Source organism: Eucalyptus grandis, chromosome 7 (genome assembly GCF_016545825.1).
Source record: "Eucalyptus grandis isolate ANBG69807.140 chromosome 7, ASM1654582v1, whole genome shotgun sequence".
Taxonomy (NCBI): Eukaryota; Viridiplantae; Streptophyta; class Magnoliopsida; order Myrtales; family Myrtaceae; genus Eucalyptus; species Eucalyptus grandis.
Window position 1 is genome coordinate 49,317,695 of NC_052618.1, and position 15,460 is coordinate 49,333,154.

Consider the following 15,460-nt stretch of genomic DNA (forward strand, 5'->3'; position numbering starts at 1 on the left):
TTTCATAGCCATTTTTTCTATTCGAGTAATAAAAAAATTAGTTAACATTATCAAATGAATTTTTGTTGTTTTTTTTATTCCGAAAAACAAAGAACATAAATCGAAAGAAGTAGACGTTACCAAATAGGCCATAAGTTCCTCTGGCGATAAATTGCAGCAAAAAATCACATGTAGATTTTTTAGTAAAATACTAGACTTTTTTTTTTTCTAGAAAGAGGAAAACAAATTCAATGTAGACTACGGGTTAGCCTTTTTATAATCATACGTGCCGCATCCTCTTCAGATTGAATTTCCTTCTCAAAATAGGCAAATCTTTTTCTGACGATGTTCGCACTTGCTGGGAAAATCGCTTAATATATCTAAGTTATGATTTATATCAAAGTTAGCTTGATATGAAAGTTATTGTTCTTTCAATATCATTTTTCCCAAACTGAAAAAGATCACGGGGGAAATCCTCATGAACTACAGGGCTAAAGACTGAAAGACTGAACATCGGGATGTACAATAATTCTTCATCCATCAGAGAGACGTTGGAGGAACGGGGCGGCTATCAAATCAAACGCGTGTAGAAAGACCACTCCAAAGTTCATCAGTGCAAACCGACAAGGTCCCCATGGAAAAGTTGCAACATTGAATGGAATCCCAAGACAAAATGACCAAATTTCATTTGGCACTTTCAAGGATTCCGACCCCCTAAGAAAAACTGGCATCGTCTCTCTCTCTCTCTCTCTCATTCATTAATAAAGCCCCAACAGCTCTCTTCCTAAGATCGGTCCGACAACCACACTCGGCAAGTCTGAAATGGGAAGTGCACGGATGCACATGCTCTTCCTCCTCTTCCTTGCCGCCGTGGCCATTACGGCCGCTGGATCCGGGGACGAAGAGCGGCGGCGGGAGGCGGACAGGGTGAGGGGCTTGCCGGGACAGCCGGCGGGGGCGAGGTTCAGGCACTACGCCGGGTACGTAGAGCTCCAGCACCCCAACGAGCACAAGGCGCTCTTCTACTGGTTCTTCGAAGCTCAAGCCGATGTTGCTCGCAAGCCTCTCGTCCTCTGGCTCAATGGAGGTCTCTCTCTCTCCCTCTCCCTCCCTCCCTCTCTCTCTCTCTCTTACAGTCGCAGCATCTGCGATATGAGTCTTTTGTACGGTCTTAGGTTGACTTCGCTGCCGTTGGTCTTACGTCTTTTTATCCGTTCAACCACTCCTGAACTCCTCAAACCCTCACCAGTGAATGAACCCTGAAAACATCTACACCAGCTACACCTGTCTTCAGCCCCCAGTTTTCCAGTCAATCTGTCTTGTTTCAGGTCGTCACCTTCTTTTGAATTCCACCCTTTAAACGGTCCGATTAGGCCGTGGTCATTACAGCAAAGCTGTTCGAGTTATCTCGAGGAAATAAGATAAAGAGTGTATAATAATGCGTGCAGCAAACACGTGGCAAGTACATTATCTTCTCGGTAACCATACTAAAACGAAACATAGGCATCCGCCACTGGCCTGAACATCCGGAACACCAGAGCAGAGCCATTACCACCGCTTTTGTCGGCATGTGTCTATTGTATTCAGCTTTACCGTATAAAAGCAGAAATATTTTCTTTTCTCTTTTCAAGATCAGAAAGAAGAAGATGCCATATTATTAGTAAGCGAAGCCGAGCGAGTTGCGAAAGCTCGCATCGGGAACCGAATCATGGGCACGCATGCAATGCCGTTCGGGATCCTATCCTGAAGACTGTATGTAGGCACTCAGAGAGAGAGAGCGAGAGAGAGAGGATAAAGCCTAAAGTATAAAAATGCGTTTTTTTTTTTTTCCGGCATTTATTTTTAGCTGTCAACAAGAAGAGACTTTTCCTCGGGAGACAGCTTTTAGGCACCAAAAGAAAAGTCGGGGGAGCATCTTCATCCACTTTGCTTTTTAGAAAGGCGTGTCTGATTAATTCTACAAGTAGCCAAAAAAAGCAACTTTATTTCTGTTTTCCGCTAAAATTAAGGAAATCATTGGAATTATAGATGGATTGCGTGTTTGAACTGAATCAGGGCCTGGATGCTCGTCCGTGGCCTATGGAGCTGCACAGGAACTGGGTCCGTTCTTGGTCAGGAGGGACCTCCACAATGGAACCCATCTCGTTCTCAACAGATTCTCCTGGAACAGAGGTATGTCACAGTGTGTTTACACTGTCGAATCTACTCATTGAATTTCTCAGATCTCTGGCATTGCGAAGAAGAAAAACAAGAAGGGCCGTCCTTTGATTGTTGAGAACATTTTGAATTTTGTGAATGTATGCAGTTGCGAATCTGCTCTTCTTGGAGGCGCCGGTTGGGGTCGGGTTCTCGTACTCCAACAAGACGGAGGACTTGAGCAGCCTTGGAGATCAGGTCACGGCCAATGACTCTCACTCGTTCTTGCTGGGTTGGTTCAAGAGGTTCCCGAGTTTCCGATCCCACGACTTCTACATCGCTGGAGAGAGCTATGCAGGTCTCTATCCATAATGGAAGCCCTGAACGTTTTAACCGTCGTTCAATTGAGTTTTAAACATCTAACGAAATGCACGACTGCCGAAGGCGTCGCGAGTTTAATTACGCGTTTTTCTTTAAGAACGTTAGGATTCGAGTTTGACCAATAGGTGAAAAGTCTGTAGCTTTCTGCAGTGCTTGTCTGATTTATTATATGCATCGTTTTTGCTACGAGGTGCTTAAGGTTTCCTTGTGTTTCAGGGCATTACGTACCTCAACTTGCAGAAGTCATTTATGACAGGAACAAGGGAGGACGTGGCTCCTTCATCAATCTGAAGGGTTTCATGGTGAATTTTTTCATTGGCCTGCCACGATTTCTCTTTCTTTTTTTTTTCTTTAACCATTTTAAATCCCAGTTCAAGCTACAAGAAAGACGTGGCACAGCTATTGATACAATAGAACTAATTATAATAGGCTGTGAAGAATGCTGTTTGACGTTACTATTGGGTAGTTTAGCTTCAACTGCATAGTAACAATGCCAAAACACAGATCGGGAACGCAGTGATCAATGATCCGACGGACTTCAAGGGACTGATCGACTATGCATGGAGCCATGCCATCATCTCGGACCAGCTCCGCGACGGCATCTTCAAGGAATGCGACTTCAGCTCGAGCAATGGGACCGACACCCCGCTCTGCTCTTCCCTCACCAGGGACTTCCTGATAGCTTACTCCGACATTGACATCTACAGCATCTACACCCCGGTCTGCGACCTCCCTGACTGGTCTCCCTCCCAAAGGCTCTTTGTCTCGCCTCGGCTTCTCGCCGGCCATGTGAGTCTATCCTCATCTGTTCCGTTTTCGTTCCATCCTCAATCTACAAGATTAGAGTCAGAGCTTGCCGCTCGCTTCCCACACTACCCTTAACAAACATACATATTCGTTCGCGGTGTTTGATTAATCAGGAGCTGTGGCGGGAGTTGCCGTCGGGTTACGACCCGTGCACGGAAGAGTACGTCATGGAATATTTCAACAGGAAAGATGTTCAGATCGCCCTCCATGCCAATCTCACCGGAATCCCTTATCCCTATACAACTTGCAGGTACTCTTTCCTCTCGAGATCAGATCGTTTCAAGACTCGATTAGTCAGTAAAAAGACTGAATAAAAAACATAACTTGAATCTGTTCAGAAGTCGCAGTGGGTAATCCTAGGTAATGCTCTGTTTTACAATTAAGCGTCGAAACATCAGAGACAGAAAAGAACTCTGAAGCAGGCACTGACAGATCGTCATGTGTCAATTGAATGTTTTTTCTTTCTGTTCAGTACTTCTTCCGAAGTGATTTTAATGCCTTCTGGTGCTGGGAACATGGGACTGTCGCTTCTTTCTCCTTTTCATACTTCCTGTCCTCCCTGCATGTAGTCGCGTTTACATTCCGCATCCATTCATTGCAGCCCCTCGGTGCTTTGTTGTCATTCGTTCCCGTCCTCAACCCCTCTCTCTTCTTGGCCCCTTGCCTTGTACTGAAAATGACTGCACCGGTCGCCATTGAATGCACCCTTTTAATGTTCTTATCTTGATGTTTTCACTCGACTCAGCAGTCAAAGATGGAGTTAAAAGAGAAGTGAATTAACGCTGTTGTCATGTGCTGATCGTGTGCAGTCGCGTGATCAAGTGGAAGGAATCTGCAGACAGCATATTGCCCATCATCCGCAAGCTCCAGGGCGCGGGCCTTCGGATCTGGATCTACAGGTACTCTCCCGCGATCCGACATCTCTCTCCCCTCCTCTCTTTATCAAAACGATGAATTTAGAGACTTCCGTTAGCGGAAAAAGGGTATAAAATTTGACGGGAACTTCGCGAATGCAGCGGCGACACCGACGGGAGAGTGCCGGTGACCTCGACGAGGTACAGCGTGAACGAGATGAAGATGCGAGTGGAGGAGGAGTGGAGGGCGTGGTTCCACAAGCGGCAGGTGGCCGGCTGGGTGGAGAAGTACCAGGGCGGGCTGACGCTGGCGACGGTGCGCGGCGCCGGCCACCAGGTCCCCGTCTTCGCCCCCGATCAGTCCCTTTCGCTCTTCAGCCATTTCCTCGCCATCGACGACTTGCCATATTCCCGCGGCTAGCGAGCCGATCCCAAAGCACGCATTTCGCTTGTGTCTTTGAAAGGGCTTTGATTTGATGTGTGAATGATCGATAATTAGTCTTAAGTGATCCAGAGTTTCTCGTTGTTTGCATTGAGATATGATAGCAGTAGCACCATCGACCATGCCATAAGTTGAAAAACATGAAAAATTTCCAAGACACAAGATACACGATACGCGATACACGATACACGATTCAGTTCTTGCAATTTCAAGAAACGCGACAAAGAAAGAAAAAGCTGATTATTACCCGAGTAGCCCCTTCTCGAGGGATACGCTGTCCACGAGGTAAGCGAACCCGTAGGCCATGTTCTTGAGCGTCGCGACGTGCAGGTCCTCGCTCGACGTCGCCGTCGCGTCGGTCGAGAAGAACACCCGGAACCCCCGCACGAATGCCTCGCGCGCGTTCGTCTCGCAGCACAGGTTCGTCATGACCCCGGTCACGATCACCTCCCGCACGCCCATCCCCGCCAGCCGCTCCTCCAGGCCCGTGCCCCGGAACGCGCTGTACGTGTACTTCCGCACCACCGGGTCGCCGGCCGCGTGGTCGAGCCCCGGCATCAGCTCCGCCTCGGCGGTGCCGTCGACGATGCGGGAGTCGAGGCCCCACCACTCGGCGAGCATGGGGTAGTCGGCCGGGTCGGCGTCGCAGTGGCGGGTGAAGAAGACGGGGATGGAGGCTCGCCGGCAGAGGCGGATGGTGGCGTTGAGCGCCGGGAGGATCGGGCCGGCCATGGAGGCGAAGTGGTTCTGGACGTCGATCACGAGGAGGGCGCAGGATTTCGGGTCGGGCTTCCGGGTCCGGATGTTGTACTGGGTGTAGGACAGTGAAGGAGGGTCGACGGATTTGGCGGCCATTGATTTTGATTCCGGCGGGCGGTCGACGGAGAGGAGCGCAGGCTTTCTGAAAGGGTGGGGGAAGGAGAAGAATCCGTCGACGATGTTCGAGGTTGTTCTTTCGTGGGGAGTCGAAATTACTAGTTTGCCCTCCGAGTGGATGATCGATTATTGGCTCTAATTTGTTAGCATTATCGGCCTTTCACATCACATTACGTCGTTAATCATGGATTAATTGAAGGCGATTGATTTGGCTGAGAAGATTATTGGATGGAATTGGCGCAGTTGATGTGTAAGTTGTATAATTCCCACTCTAGTATATTGACAAAGTGCATATCAAATCCAATTGCGTGTGCATCATATGGCCCATATTAAAGTTGACACGCATTGATGTATCACATGCATTGAACATGGATTAATGTTTGTGCAAGGACGAACCAAATGCCAAGAGGGAATCGTGGGGGTCAATTATTGAATCTTGTCGGAACAATGTTACGCAATGATTGTCACATATTAAACTCACGAGAGTTGCCTTTAAAGTCATACCATAATGATTGTTTGGATATGTTGATAAGGGTGTTAACAGTTCAGTTTGGGTTTTCAGGAAGTCCGAACCAAATCAAATATGAGCTGAAAACCAATTTGATTTGGTTTGGTTTTTTGTTTTTTTTCTTTTTTTGCCTTGCCTTTCGAAACCAACCTAAATAAAATATGAGAAAGAAGAGAGATTTTAAGCTGGCCATTTAATTTTTGTTGAAAATTCCAAACTAAAAATACATGAAGTTTCGATTCGGTTCAGTTCTAACACTCAATAGTATTGGTGTAAAGACTTGTCCTCAATCGGGGAACTTCGGCTTGTAGTTGAAAACCGATTAGAAGGGTGGCGTGTCAACCTAGTTGTGAGTATTTAACCAACCTTCACTCACTCCAGACGCGGAAGACTACTATACCCGTCGGTTGAGGACAGTTCCGTAAGGCGTGTCAACCTAATTGTGAGCATTTGACTCACCTTCACTCACTCAAAGCACGGGAGACTATTATACATGTTTACCTAGTAATAGCTAGGGCTGAGCGCGGTTCCCAAGTTACCCGGGAACCGGAACGGAATCGGAGGAGGGTCCGGTTTGGTTCCCGGTTCCAAGGGGGACCGGTTCCGGTTCCGGTTTCGGTTCTAGTTCCTTTTTTCTGGGAACCGGAACCGGTTACTTAGGGCAGAAAAAGCTCAACCTTGGATGTTCTAGTGACTTGTATGTGATATTCTAGTTGAAGTTTGGCTTCGGTCTCTAAATGAAAGTTGTAAAGGAATTCTTGGAGTATAACATACTTAAATTTGGGACAAAAAAAACAAGTATAAGTGGGTGAAATCGTTATTCTTTGGAAAGACTGGATCTGGAGATTTTGGGACCGACCCTTGATGAATGCATGGACTGTAAGGCAACCTTTTTGTCGAAATTTCACTTCGGTTTCTTAACAAAATTTGTAAAGGACATCCTAAGGTACAACATATCAAAATTTAGAGAAAAAAAACAAGAATAGGTAGTTGAAATCGTGGTCCTTTGGAGATGGTTAGATCTGGAATTACGGTACTACGGACAGGGATTTTAACCGTCCATATTTAATTATCTAGGACTAATTTGACTTCGATGTTTTCATGAAGTATCTACCTTATGGTCTTGGCTATCAAATAGTCAAATTTCATAATTTTTGAAGGTCATTTGGGTATTTAATCGGAAATGTTTCTAAAACTGTGCAATCTGATGTGTTCGGATATTGTAAGTTGCAATGCATGGACTATATCATTTTTTATGAGGTTCTTTTGGTAATGTGTTCTGCATGAAATATCTCTCTTCATGTCTTCCCTACAACATATTTAAATTTCGTAATTTTTGTAGTTCATTTTCCTATTTAACCAAAAATGTTTCAAAAACTGTGCAAGTAGAGAATAGGAAAATTAAATCGATTTTATCTTTTAATCCAGAACGAATTGGACTACAATTTCTTCATGAAACTTGTACCTCTAGGTCTTAAATACAACGTGTCCAAATTTCAGAATTTTCTGAGTTCATTTAAGGGTTTAATCGAAATTATTTTCAAAACTTGTACCTCTAGACATTCTTGTTCTAGTGGTGTTTTATTTCTACTTTCTAATTTGCTATTTGTTTTGAAATTTCTAATTATATTATATTATTGTTGTGCAGTGTAAAGTTAATGTATCAAGATAACATGTCAATGGGAAGTTACTGTGTAGTATACGCGTACATTATAGTTTTTTTTGGTAACGTGCGCATACGTTATATTTTTTTTTGATAACGTGCGTGCACGTTATAGTTTTTTTTGGTAACGTGCGCATACGTTATATTTTTTTTTGTAACGTGTGCATATGTTATAGTTTTTTTTCGTTGCGCGTATGTTATAGTTTTTTTTAACGTAGTTTTTTTTTTTGGGTAACGTGCGCATATGTTATAGTTCAAATCTGAAAATAACAAAAAAAAAAAAAAGAACCTGTTGGAACTGGAACAAGACCCTGGAACTTGTGACGGGGTAGAGGTTCCTTCTCGGTGGAGTTCAGGTTATACATCATTTGGGAACTTGTAGGTTTCAGGTTCCAGACGGAACCGGGCAGGAACTGGAACACCGCCACTCACTCCTAGTAGTCGCCAAAACCAAAGTTTTAACGTGGTATCTATCTTCACTACCGTAAGGCCCCTAATTCCCTGTCTATCCTTATGTTCCCGACAGAGAAGAAATAGGAGGACATCGCAGGATCTGTCACCTCAGGGTGATTCTCTCGCTATTTCCTCCATGAGCATTTTAAAGACTTGCTCAAGTTCGGAATTAGTTATATGGTATGCATTGTCGAAGGGCATTTCTAATATGCAGAAGTATACAATTGGCCCACTGTCCGAGCAAAGCAAATCTAGTGGCGGATTGGGCCTCTAAGGCCCATCGACGAAACGAGCTCTCTAGTCGGATCTAAAATCTGTTTGGAGGCCCCTTTTTTCATGCGATAGTGGTATCACGTAAAGCAATGAAATGAAGCAATTTCTTTGGACCAAAAAAAAAAAAAAATCTACAGAAGAGGTGGTGAAATCACTTTGCTCGGCAGGTGATGTTTAAATCTGACTGCATTTCCGACTGCTAAAAGTTTCTGGTGAAAGAGTCGATTACGTCCTGCATTGTTATTCGGAGTTTTTGTGCCTCTTTCTTGAGAGGAGGGTTTGAAGGTGACGTGGAGCATCGCCATCGCTCGGTCAAGCTCTGGTGCCCTCTAGACCCTTCTCCGTCTCCGACGAAGGACGTATTCTCCATATTTGCACACGCACATTCGCATTCGCATTCGCCGCAAAGCGAGAGAGCGAGAGGGAGGGAGGAAGGGAGGGAGAGGGATGTCGTACTTGTTGCCGCACCTGCACTCGGGATGGGCGGTGGATCAGGCCATCCTCGCCGAGGAGGAGCGCGTCGTCATCATCCGCTTCGGCCACGACTGGGACGACACCTGCATGCAGGTACGTAAACCAACCCGCCCCCGCGCTCTCCCTCCCTCTCTCTCTCTCTCTCTCTCTCTCCCCGCCATCGCGAATCCTCCTCTTGCGGCCGCGCGATCGGCTCTGCGATTTCGTTGTATTGTTGCCGTCCTCGTCTGCTGAGGTCGATATGCGTCGATCGCTTCCATTTGAATTTCACCGCATCTGTTCATCGGATCTTCGTAATCTGCTTCCGTTTCCGTTCCTTTAGATTTTCGGAGATGCAGAATGCGAGGAGGAACGGAGATTCTCTGATTAGGGATCGAGAGAGGAGGTAGATTTTCGCGCCAATTTCGAATCGTCTTCAACATTTTCTATTCGATTGCCTATAATTTTCCTTTTAGCAGCAGATCGGTATGGAGTTCTGCTTTCTGTTCATGTTAGTTTTCTCCTTCTTTGCAGCAGAAGTTCACGTTCATTCGCATCCTTCGCTGTTCTCCATCGCATTCGGGTATTTTTTTTTTTTTTTTTTTGGGTTCCCTAATTTTCCGCAAATATCCGACGGATATATTGCGTCATATTTCGGAATAAGGGACTGACTGACTGACTGACTGGCGGAGAAAATAAAATTAAAAAATAGGCTAAATAAACACGCGCCGAGCCGCCTCGAAACGCAGCGTATCGCGCGTGGGCCCCACGCGCGAGGAAGAAATTCCGCATAAAATATATACACGGCGTATCCGGCTTGCGAGCGACGCATTTTTCAGACGCTCGTCTTCCAACTCCAAGTCCGTGGCTCCGCATCCTTTCGCTAGGGCTCGGAAAAGCAGCAGCGAGGCGAAGCCATCCGATCGTCCGATCGGTCGGGTCGGTTCGAGCCATGTCGTATCTGCTGCCCCACTTGCACTCCGGATGGGCCGTCGACCAGGCCATCCTGGCCGAGGAGGAGCGGCTCGTCGTCATCCGCTTCGGCCACGATTGGGACGAGACCTGCATGCAGGTTCTCCCCCGCGCTCTCGACTCGCTCTCTTTCATTCTCGATGACTGGCTTGTACTCTGTTGCGGGGTTCTGGGTTCGTATGGGATTAGTTTTGTCTGCGAATTTAGGGTTTCGAGAATTTAGAACCACTAGTGAATTTCTATGTGTTCGCCTGATGGTTTTCTGCTCCTTAATTGTGCTACTTCTGAGCTCAGCTTGGGAATTTTTGTCCTTTGGAGCTCGGCTTGACTTTCTTTTGCTTGCTTGGATCGGTGCTGATTTCGTCTCCGATCATGCGATCAATTGAATGGATTAGGTTTTTGAGGATCTTGGGTCAATTCGAGAGATGCGTCGAGCGTTGTTGGGAGTTCTCTCCGTTCTTCTGCTAGTGGTTTAGGTGGTTTTAGTTGAAGATTTTTGTTCATTCTTTGGTTGTGGTGTGATCTGGAGTAACCCTTCTTGGCCTTCGTCATTGGTCTTTTGGGGAAATGGGTCCGATCATGCGATCAAATTGAATGGATTAGGTTTTAGTTGAAGATTTTTGTTCATTCTTTGGGTCCCCAGAGTTTGAAACAAATTTGCTGATGCCCTTCGTCATTGGTCTTTTGGGGAAATGGGTCAATCGGTGGTTTTTCTGTGCTAATTTACTTTAGAAGTGAAGAAGCCCTGTTCTTGTTATGAGTTTTAGCTTTTCATCTATCTGTACCGAGGCTTCATTTCTAACCAGTGATGCCTATTACTGAAGGACTTTCATGTTCTATCATAAACAAAACTTGAACAGCTGCTTATGTCCTGGGGTGTTTCTTTTTGTCCTAATTTTGTGTCGAACGTGCTGGCATACACATTTGTTGTATGCAAAGGAAAACGTGATTAAATAGTCAGGGGGAGAGCAATCTGCATTAGTTGCTTACTACTTGCGTTTTTGTGTTTTCTTTTCATTGTTCATTTGGGTTTATTTGGTGATCGCGAGAGGATTCTCTAGAAAGCAGTGGCCAAATTATCGTGGATACAAACCATTAGTTTCTTAAATGCTCAAAGAACCAGTTGCGCAGCATGCAGGAACAATTAATTCTGGTGGAGTGTTTAAATGCGCTGTGTAGCCACTGGATCTATATGGTACTTTTAATTGTCATCTAGCTATGCCAATAGTATGAACCAATGCGCAGTGTTGTGAAGGCTAAATGGACATTTGCCCTTAGAGATCTCAGTTAATTATTTTGATAGAGTGAAAAAATAGAAGAATCATTTCTATGCTGATTATGCCTTGCTTCCTGTATGCATCACGAGGTGTTGTGTCATTGTCAATTTGCTTCTATAAATTCAAGTACTGCTTACCTTTTGGGTTATAATACGTGTGAATTTGGGTTGCAGATGGATGAAGTGCTGGCATCAGTTGCGGAGACCATAAAGAACTTTGCTGTCATATACCTTGTGGACATAACTGAGGTGCCCGATTTCAACACCATGTACGAGCTTTATGACCCGTCCACAGTCATGTTCTTCTTCAGGAACAAGCACATTATGATAGATCTTGGAACTGGAAACAATAACAAGATCAACTGGGCTCTCAAGGATAAGCAGGAATTCATCGATATTGTCGAGACGGTGTATCGAGGTGCTAGGAAGGGTCGTGGTCTGGTCATTGCTCCCAAGGACTACTCCACTAAGTACCGCTATTAATTCTTTGTGCCAAACTGTAGTTATTGGGTGCATGTAAGTCTTCAGAAACCCATTGCGACCTTTGTCTCCTCAATTTGACTGAAACTGTCATTTAGTGAATACTCCATACGAACTTTTCTGCATGGAGCTTTTCTGACTTGGTACAGCGTATTGGATAATTTGATAAAAGTTATGACTGCTCCCTTATTGTGTGTTGTCTGGCTGATATGATGTTTCTTTTGTGTATGAATAATGTTATTGAATCGACAAGAGCAAGAAGGGATAGCTCCTAAGAGTTTCGTAAAGATTTGGCCAGGTTCAGCCAACAATGGCGATGAAATCATTAGTGCATTTCAGAATCTTGAAAAGGTAATCAAGATGATTTTGTGAATATTGACGCCAAGGTAGAGTTTGTCAGTCTGGTGCGATTTTTTTTTTTTTTTTTTTTAACGTCTGGTCGGACTGTTCTTCCTCTATCATCGAGATGCAGAAGTCACCTTGCCAAATTTGATAGCAAGGGCGGAGGCAAGCTCTCTTGTGCTCGGATGTCGCTCAATGTACGCCTTATCTTCAATAATTCAATATATCTAGTGGCAGGGATGCCAGCAAGCGAAATCTGTGATTAGTTTTGGTCATGACAAAAGGCTGAAGCCTCGAGTTTTGGAAAACTGCGCGGGTAGAATATAGAATACAACCATCAAGTCCCACCTTGAATGTTTCGTTTCCAATTCTGTTGGGACGATGATATGAAGGTTTAATATGTTAGCAGCTAAATGATGGAAACATTTATGGCATCAATCATCTATATCATAGGCAATTCGATAATTGCATCGAGCATCTGTATCAGATATTCCCCCGACTTCGGGGGTGGTTATCGAAATTGTCCTGCGTACCTCTGACTTCTTTGGGTATGTTCTAACAATACAATGTGATGTCACATCTTCTTTTGCTCTTTAGCTGATCCCACTTTGCTTAGAGCTGCTTCTACTAGATCTACGACCGTTACACCAATGAAATACCACGTGATCCCGGCTAACAGTACCTGCATCCACGAGCTGTTAACGATGTCCAGCGCTAGAGATCCGCCGACGTGCTGTTGCAAATCCCCAACCATTCCATCCCCAACCTGTGACCTCACAATTGCAGCGGCAACCGAGGCTGCACAGACTGGAAACGCCCGCCATAGTGGGTTCCTTGAAGTATTCCTCTTTGTGCTCGGACGGGGATCGCGTCTCTTTTGCCTTTTGTTAGATGAGGACTCCTTGGAAACTCTAGGAGCAGATTCCTCCTCAGTTGCGGTTGCAGGCGGAAGCGCATGGAGAGTGGGAATCCAATACTCATCATGGTATGATAGGCTTGCGGTGGTTCGTCTGGCATTCGCAGATTTGACACCTGCCAATTTCCTAGAAGCCGCAGCATCGCGGAGTTTCTTGAGGTCTGGATCCCTTGAATCTCCAGTTCTACGTGTCAGGGCTTTGCTTCCCATGTCGGGCGATTGCCAGTATATCCAGTTTGAGATCGACCTGATTGCCTGGATAGCTGAAACTCGAGCCTTCATTTGCAGATCAGTCTGCTGGAAATGAACTTCCCATTACTACATATCTTGGCATAACAGCATTAGTATAGAATGAAAATAGAAAAACAGGCGATACATATTTGTCTCCTGAGTTTTGTTATGAAAGGCCAATAAATCATGAGGTAGATGTAGATTAGATAGGCGCAAATCTTGACTAAAACCAAAGTTACATGCTTTAATAAACACGCCTGTGCCTCATACTATAATCATAATGAAGAAGAAGCCAAAAATCGGCAAGCCTAGCCTCTAATCTGGATTTAGGAGAATAATCCGTTGCGCGAGCAGTTCTATAAGGCAAAGCATCTCGTTTGCTCAAATTTGACAGGTCATAAGGCAGTGACTATATCTGTAGGTTGAGAAATCATGATATTTTAGCCTTCCTATAAAGTCTCCATTCGATTTACACCAATAATTGTCAAGCCCAATTCCGAAATGGCCCATGGCGAGACTCAGTTCAAGTGCAAATTTTGACATGCAGAACTCACTACTTTCGAGTCTGCAAACTGACCTCATCATCTGTTGTTGCGGCTTTGCTCCTTGCCTCGGTAACCCTGGTTTGAAACTTCTTCACATCGACGAATATGTTAGAGACGCGTGAACCGACCGAGTTGCTGGCACCAATTCTTACGTTGCCCCTCGGCTGCTTAGACATCAGAAATTCGAGAGCTGCCAGGTCTGATCTCTCAACGATACTGCATTCGCAAAAGATTGAAGAGTATTAAGTAAAATTCAAATTTCTATAAAAGTAAAATCCAAGCCATGAATCTGAGGCTTGGCAAACTAAGATGACACCAAATTAAAAACACTGTCAAAGATGCCCGCAGATTGAAGAGGCAGTACCCAAAAACAGAGAGAAAGATAGAGGTATACCTGATTTTGGAGCTTAAGCTAAATTCCCACATTTCACCTTTGGCTTCTAACGCATCTCTTTCTTAGTTTTGAATTACGTCATGTAAAACTTTCTTTGAGCATCCTAGTATCCGACACAGTTCTCGACATGACTTTTAACATTGGCAGGGCTTTACTTAAGGATTGATGAGAAATGAGATGAGATCTTACGAGATGCAATCCACGGGACAGGCTTCTATCGCCTGTTGAATTTTATGGTTGGGGTCGGCCCACTGCGCAACGACCCGCGCCCTCCCGTAGACCGACTCGATCGCGAAGGTCCTCTCGGCGCACAAGGCGCATTTCAAGCAGCCGACGCACTTGACCTCATCCACGAACACCGCTCTCTGTTCGCTGTCGGAACCGAGCCATACCGAGTAGATGGGCTTCCCTGTGTAACCTCGAAGTTCAGAGGTCTTCGCTTGTTCCTGTACGGTCACATTACACTTACGGTAAACATCAAGCTTCCAGTTTCGCTTTCATGACTAAAACAGGACCTTAAGCTTCAAACCCTATCAAACATTACAGAGTAAAAATCAAACGTAATTCCAGCGTTCTGAGTCCTAATTACAGGTCAGGCAATATTGCAACTAATTCCTACCGCGTTTTGAGTACTCGTAGAACTAAGCCGTGCCGCGTCTGCCGTTAGATCTCTCAAGTCAATCAGGCTTCAGTAGACGAGCAATTAATTACTCCAACTTTCGCTCCTACCAAATTACATAGCGATTTGCTCTTGCACTTTCTCCCACAAAACATGCTAAGTTCCAAACGCAATCAAAGTACGAATAGCATAAGAAATCGAGCTGAACACCAGCAAAAACGAAGGGATGCTACGGACGAACTATATTTCTTGCTCTCCCCATCTCGTTTCCTCCGTTCCGAGCAACTAAAACAACGATGACTACTCCATCGATCCGAAACTGGAAACGAACGAAGGACACCGGGGTGGGGGGGCGCTGACCTTGTCGTAGGCGGCGCGGGAGGCCGGATCGGAGAGCAAGGCGTAGGCGTCGTTGAGGATGATGGACATGTCGTGGCCCTCCGGGCCGGCGATGTCCGGGTGGCACCGCTTCTGGAGGGAGCGGTAGGCGAGCTTGATCTGGGCGGGGGAGGATGAGCTGTCGATGCCGAGGAGGTCGTACAGGTCGAAGTCCGTCATCATCCACGTCGCCGAAGAAGAAGACGCCGCTCTGCATGATGATGATGATGCGGAGGCGGAGGCGGAGGCGGAGCGGTACTTCCTCGCGTCGAGCTCGAACCCGAACCCGAACCCGAGCCGGAGCCGGTTCGGCTTCGAGATCGCCGCCGTCGCGATGGAAGCCGCGGGAGAGATTAGGCACGGGCTCGTCGAAGCGCTCATTGTTACAGAGCGAGCGAGAGAGCACGAGAGCAGAGAGACGGGAGGGGGGCCAAATAAGGTGAGATTTTTTAGATATTTTTGGTGCTCTTTTGGCGCCTCCT

At 45.7% G+C, this 15,460-nt stretch overlaps 4 protein-coding genes across 6 annotated transcripts; 2 read left to right on the forward strand and 2 right to left on the reverse strand.

The window, feature by feature from the left end:
* Nucleotides 1–699: 699 nt before the first annotated feature.
* Nucleotides 700–4,738, forward strand: LOC104454010 (serine carboxypeptidase-like 35). Its single transcript, XM_010068700.3, has 8 exons — nucleotides 700–1,066; nucleotides 2,035–2,151; nucleotides 2,285–2,473; nucleotides 2,713–2,798; nucleotides 3,001–3,285; nucleotides 3,417–3,553; nucleotides 4,113–4,202; nucleotides 4,320–4,738. The coding sequence occupies exons 1-8, from the start codon at nucleotides 802–804 to the stop codon at nucleotides 4,576–4,578; spliced, it is 1,428 nt and encodes a 475-aa protein (XP_010067002.2). The 5' UTR covers nucleotides 700–801; the 3' UTR covers nucleotides 4,579–4,738.
* LOC104454011 (nicotinamidase 2-like) lies at nucleotides 4,727–5,561 on the reverse strand. The gene has a single exon (XM_010068701.3). The coding sequence runs from the start codon at nucleotides 5,452–5,454 to the stop codon at nucleotides 4,843–4,845; it is 612 nt and encodes a 203-aa protein (XP_010067003.2). The 5' UTR covers nucleotides 5,455–5,561; the 3' UTR covers nucleotides 4,727–4,842.
* Nucleotides 5,562–8,789: 3,228 nt separating this feature from the next.
* LOC104454012 (thioredoxin-like protein YLS8) lies at nucleotides 8,790–11,742 on the forward strand. Of its 2 annotated transcripts, none has more exons than XM_010068703.3 (2): nucleotides 8,790–8,939; nucleotides 11,248–11,742. In XM_010068703.3, the coding sequence occupies exons 1-2, from the start codon at nucleotides 8,820–8,822 to the stop codon at nucleotides 11,554–11,556; spliced, it is 429 nt and encodes a 142-aa protein (XP_010067005.1). In that variant the 5' UTR covers nucleotides 8,790–8,819; the 3' UTR covers nucleotides 11,557–11,742. The 2 variants fall into 2 exon arrangements, with proteins under 2 accessions (XP_010067005.1, XP_010067004.1); XM_010068702.3 differs by lacking the exon at nucleotides 8,790–8,939 and adding an exon at nucleotides 9,639–9,897.
* Nucleotides 11,743–12,282: 540 nt separating this feature from the next.
* On the reverse strand, nucleotides 12,283–15,405 carry LOC104454013 (chaperone protein dnaJ C76, chloroplastic). Of its 2 annotated transcripts, none has more exons than XM_010068704.3 (4): nucleotides 14,961–15,405; nucleotides 14,171–14,427; nucleotides 13,620–13,803; nucleotides 12,283–13,108 (listed from the first exon to the last, which is right to left on the reverse strand). In XM_010068704.3, exons 1-4 carry the CDS (start codon nucleotides 15,357–15,359, stop codon nucleotides 12,470–12,472), a joined length of 1,479 nt encoding a protein of 492 aa, XP_010067006.2. In that variant the 5' UTR covers nucleotides 15,360–15,405; the 3' UTR covers nucleotides 12,283–12,469. The 2 variants fall into 2 exon arrangements, with proteins under 2 accessions (XP_010067006.2, XP_010067007.2); XM_010068705.3 differs by having other exon boundaries at nucleotides 12,283–13,105; nucleotides 14,961–15,403.
* Between the last annotated feature and the right edge of the window lie 55 nt (nucleotides 15,406–15,460).

Coding starts and splice junctions, on each gene's coding strand:
- LOC104454010 (XM_010068700.3), top strand. CDS start 802: ATGGGAAGTGCACGGATGCACATGCTCTTCCTCCTCTTCCTTGCCGCC. Junction 1,067..2,034: donor CGTCCTCTGGCTCAATGGAG/GTCTCTCTCTCT, acceptor GAACTGAATCAG/GGCCTGGATGCTCGTCCGTG. Junction 2,474..2,712: donor CGCTGGAGAGAGCTATGCAG/GTCTCTATCCAT, acceptor CTTGTGTTTCAG/GGCATTACGTACCTCAACTT.
- LOC104454011 (XM_010068701.3), bottom strand. CDS start 5,454: ATGGCCGCCAAATCCGTCGACCCTCCTTCACTGTCCTACACCCAGTAC.
- LOC104454012 (XM_010068703.3), top strand. CDS start 8,820: ATGTCGTACTTGTTGCCGCACCTGCACTCGGGATGGGCGGTGGATCAG. Junction 8,940..11,247: donor GGGACGACACCTGCATGCAG/GTACGTAAACCA, acceptor TTTGGGTTGCAG/ATGGATGAAGTGCTGGCATC.
- LOC104454013 (XM_010068704.3), bottom strand. CDS start 15,359: ATGAGCGCTTCGACGAGCCCGTGCCTAATCTCTCCCGCGGCTTCCATC. Junction 14,428..14,960: donor CCCGCGCCGCCTACGACAAG/GTCAGCGCCCCC, acceptor GTGACCGTACAG/GAACAAGCGAAGACCTCTGA. Junction 13,109..13,619: donor CCGCAACAACAGATGATGAG/GTCAGTTTGCAG, acceptor GTTCATTTCCAG/CAGACTGATCTGCAAATGAA.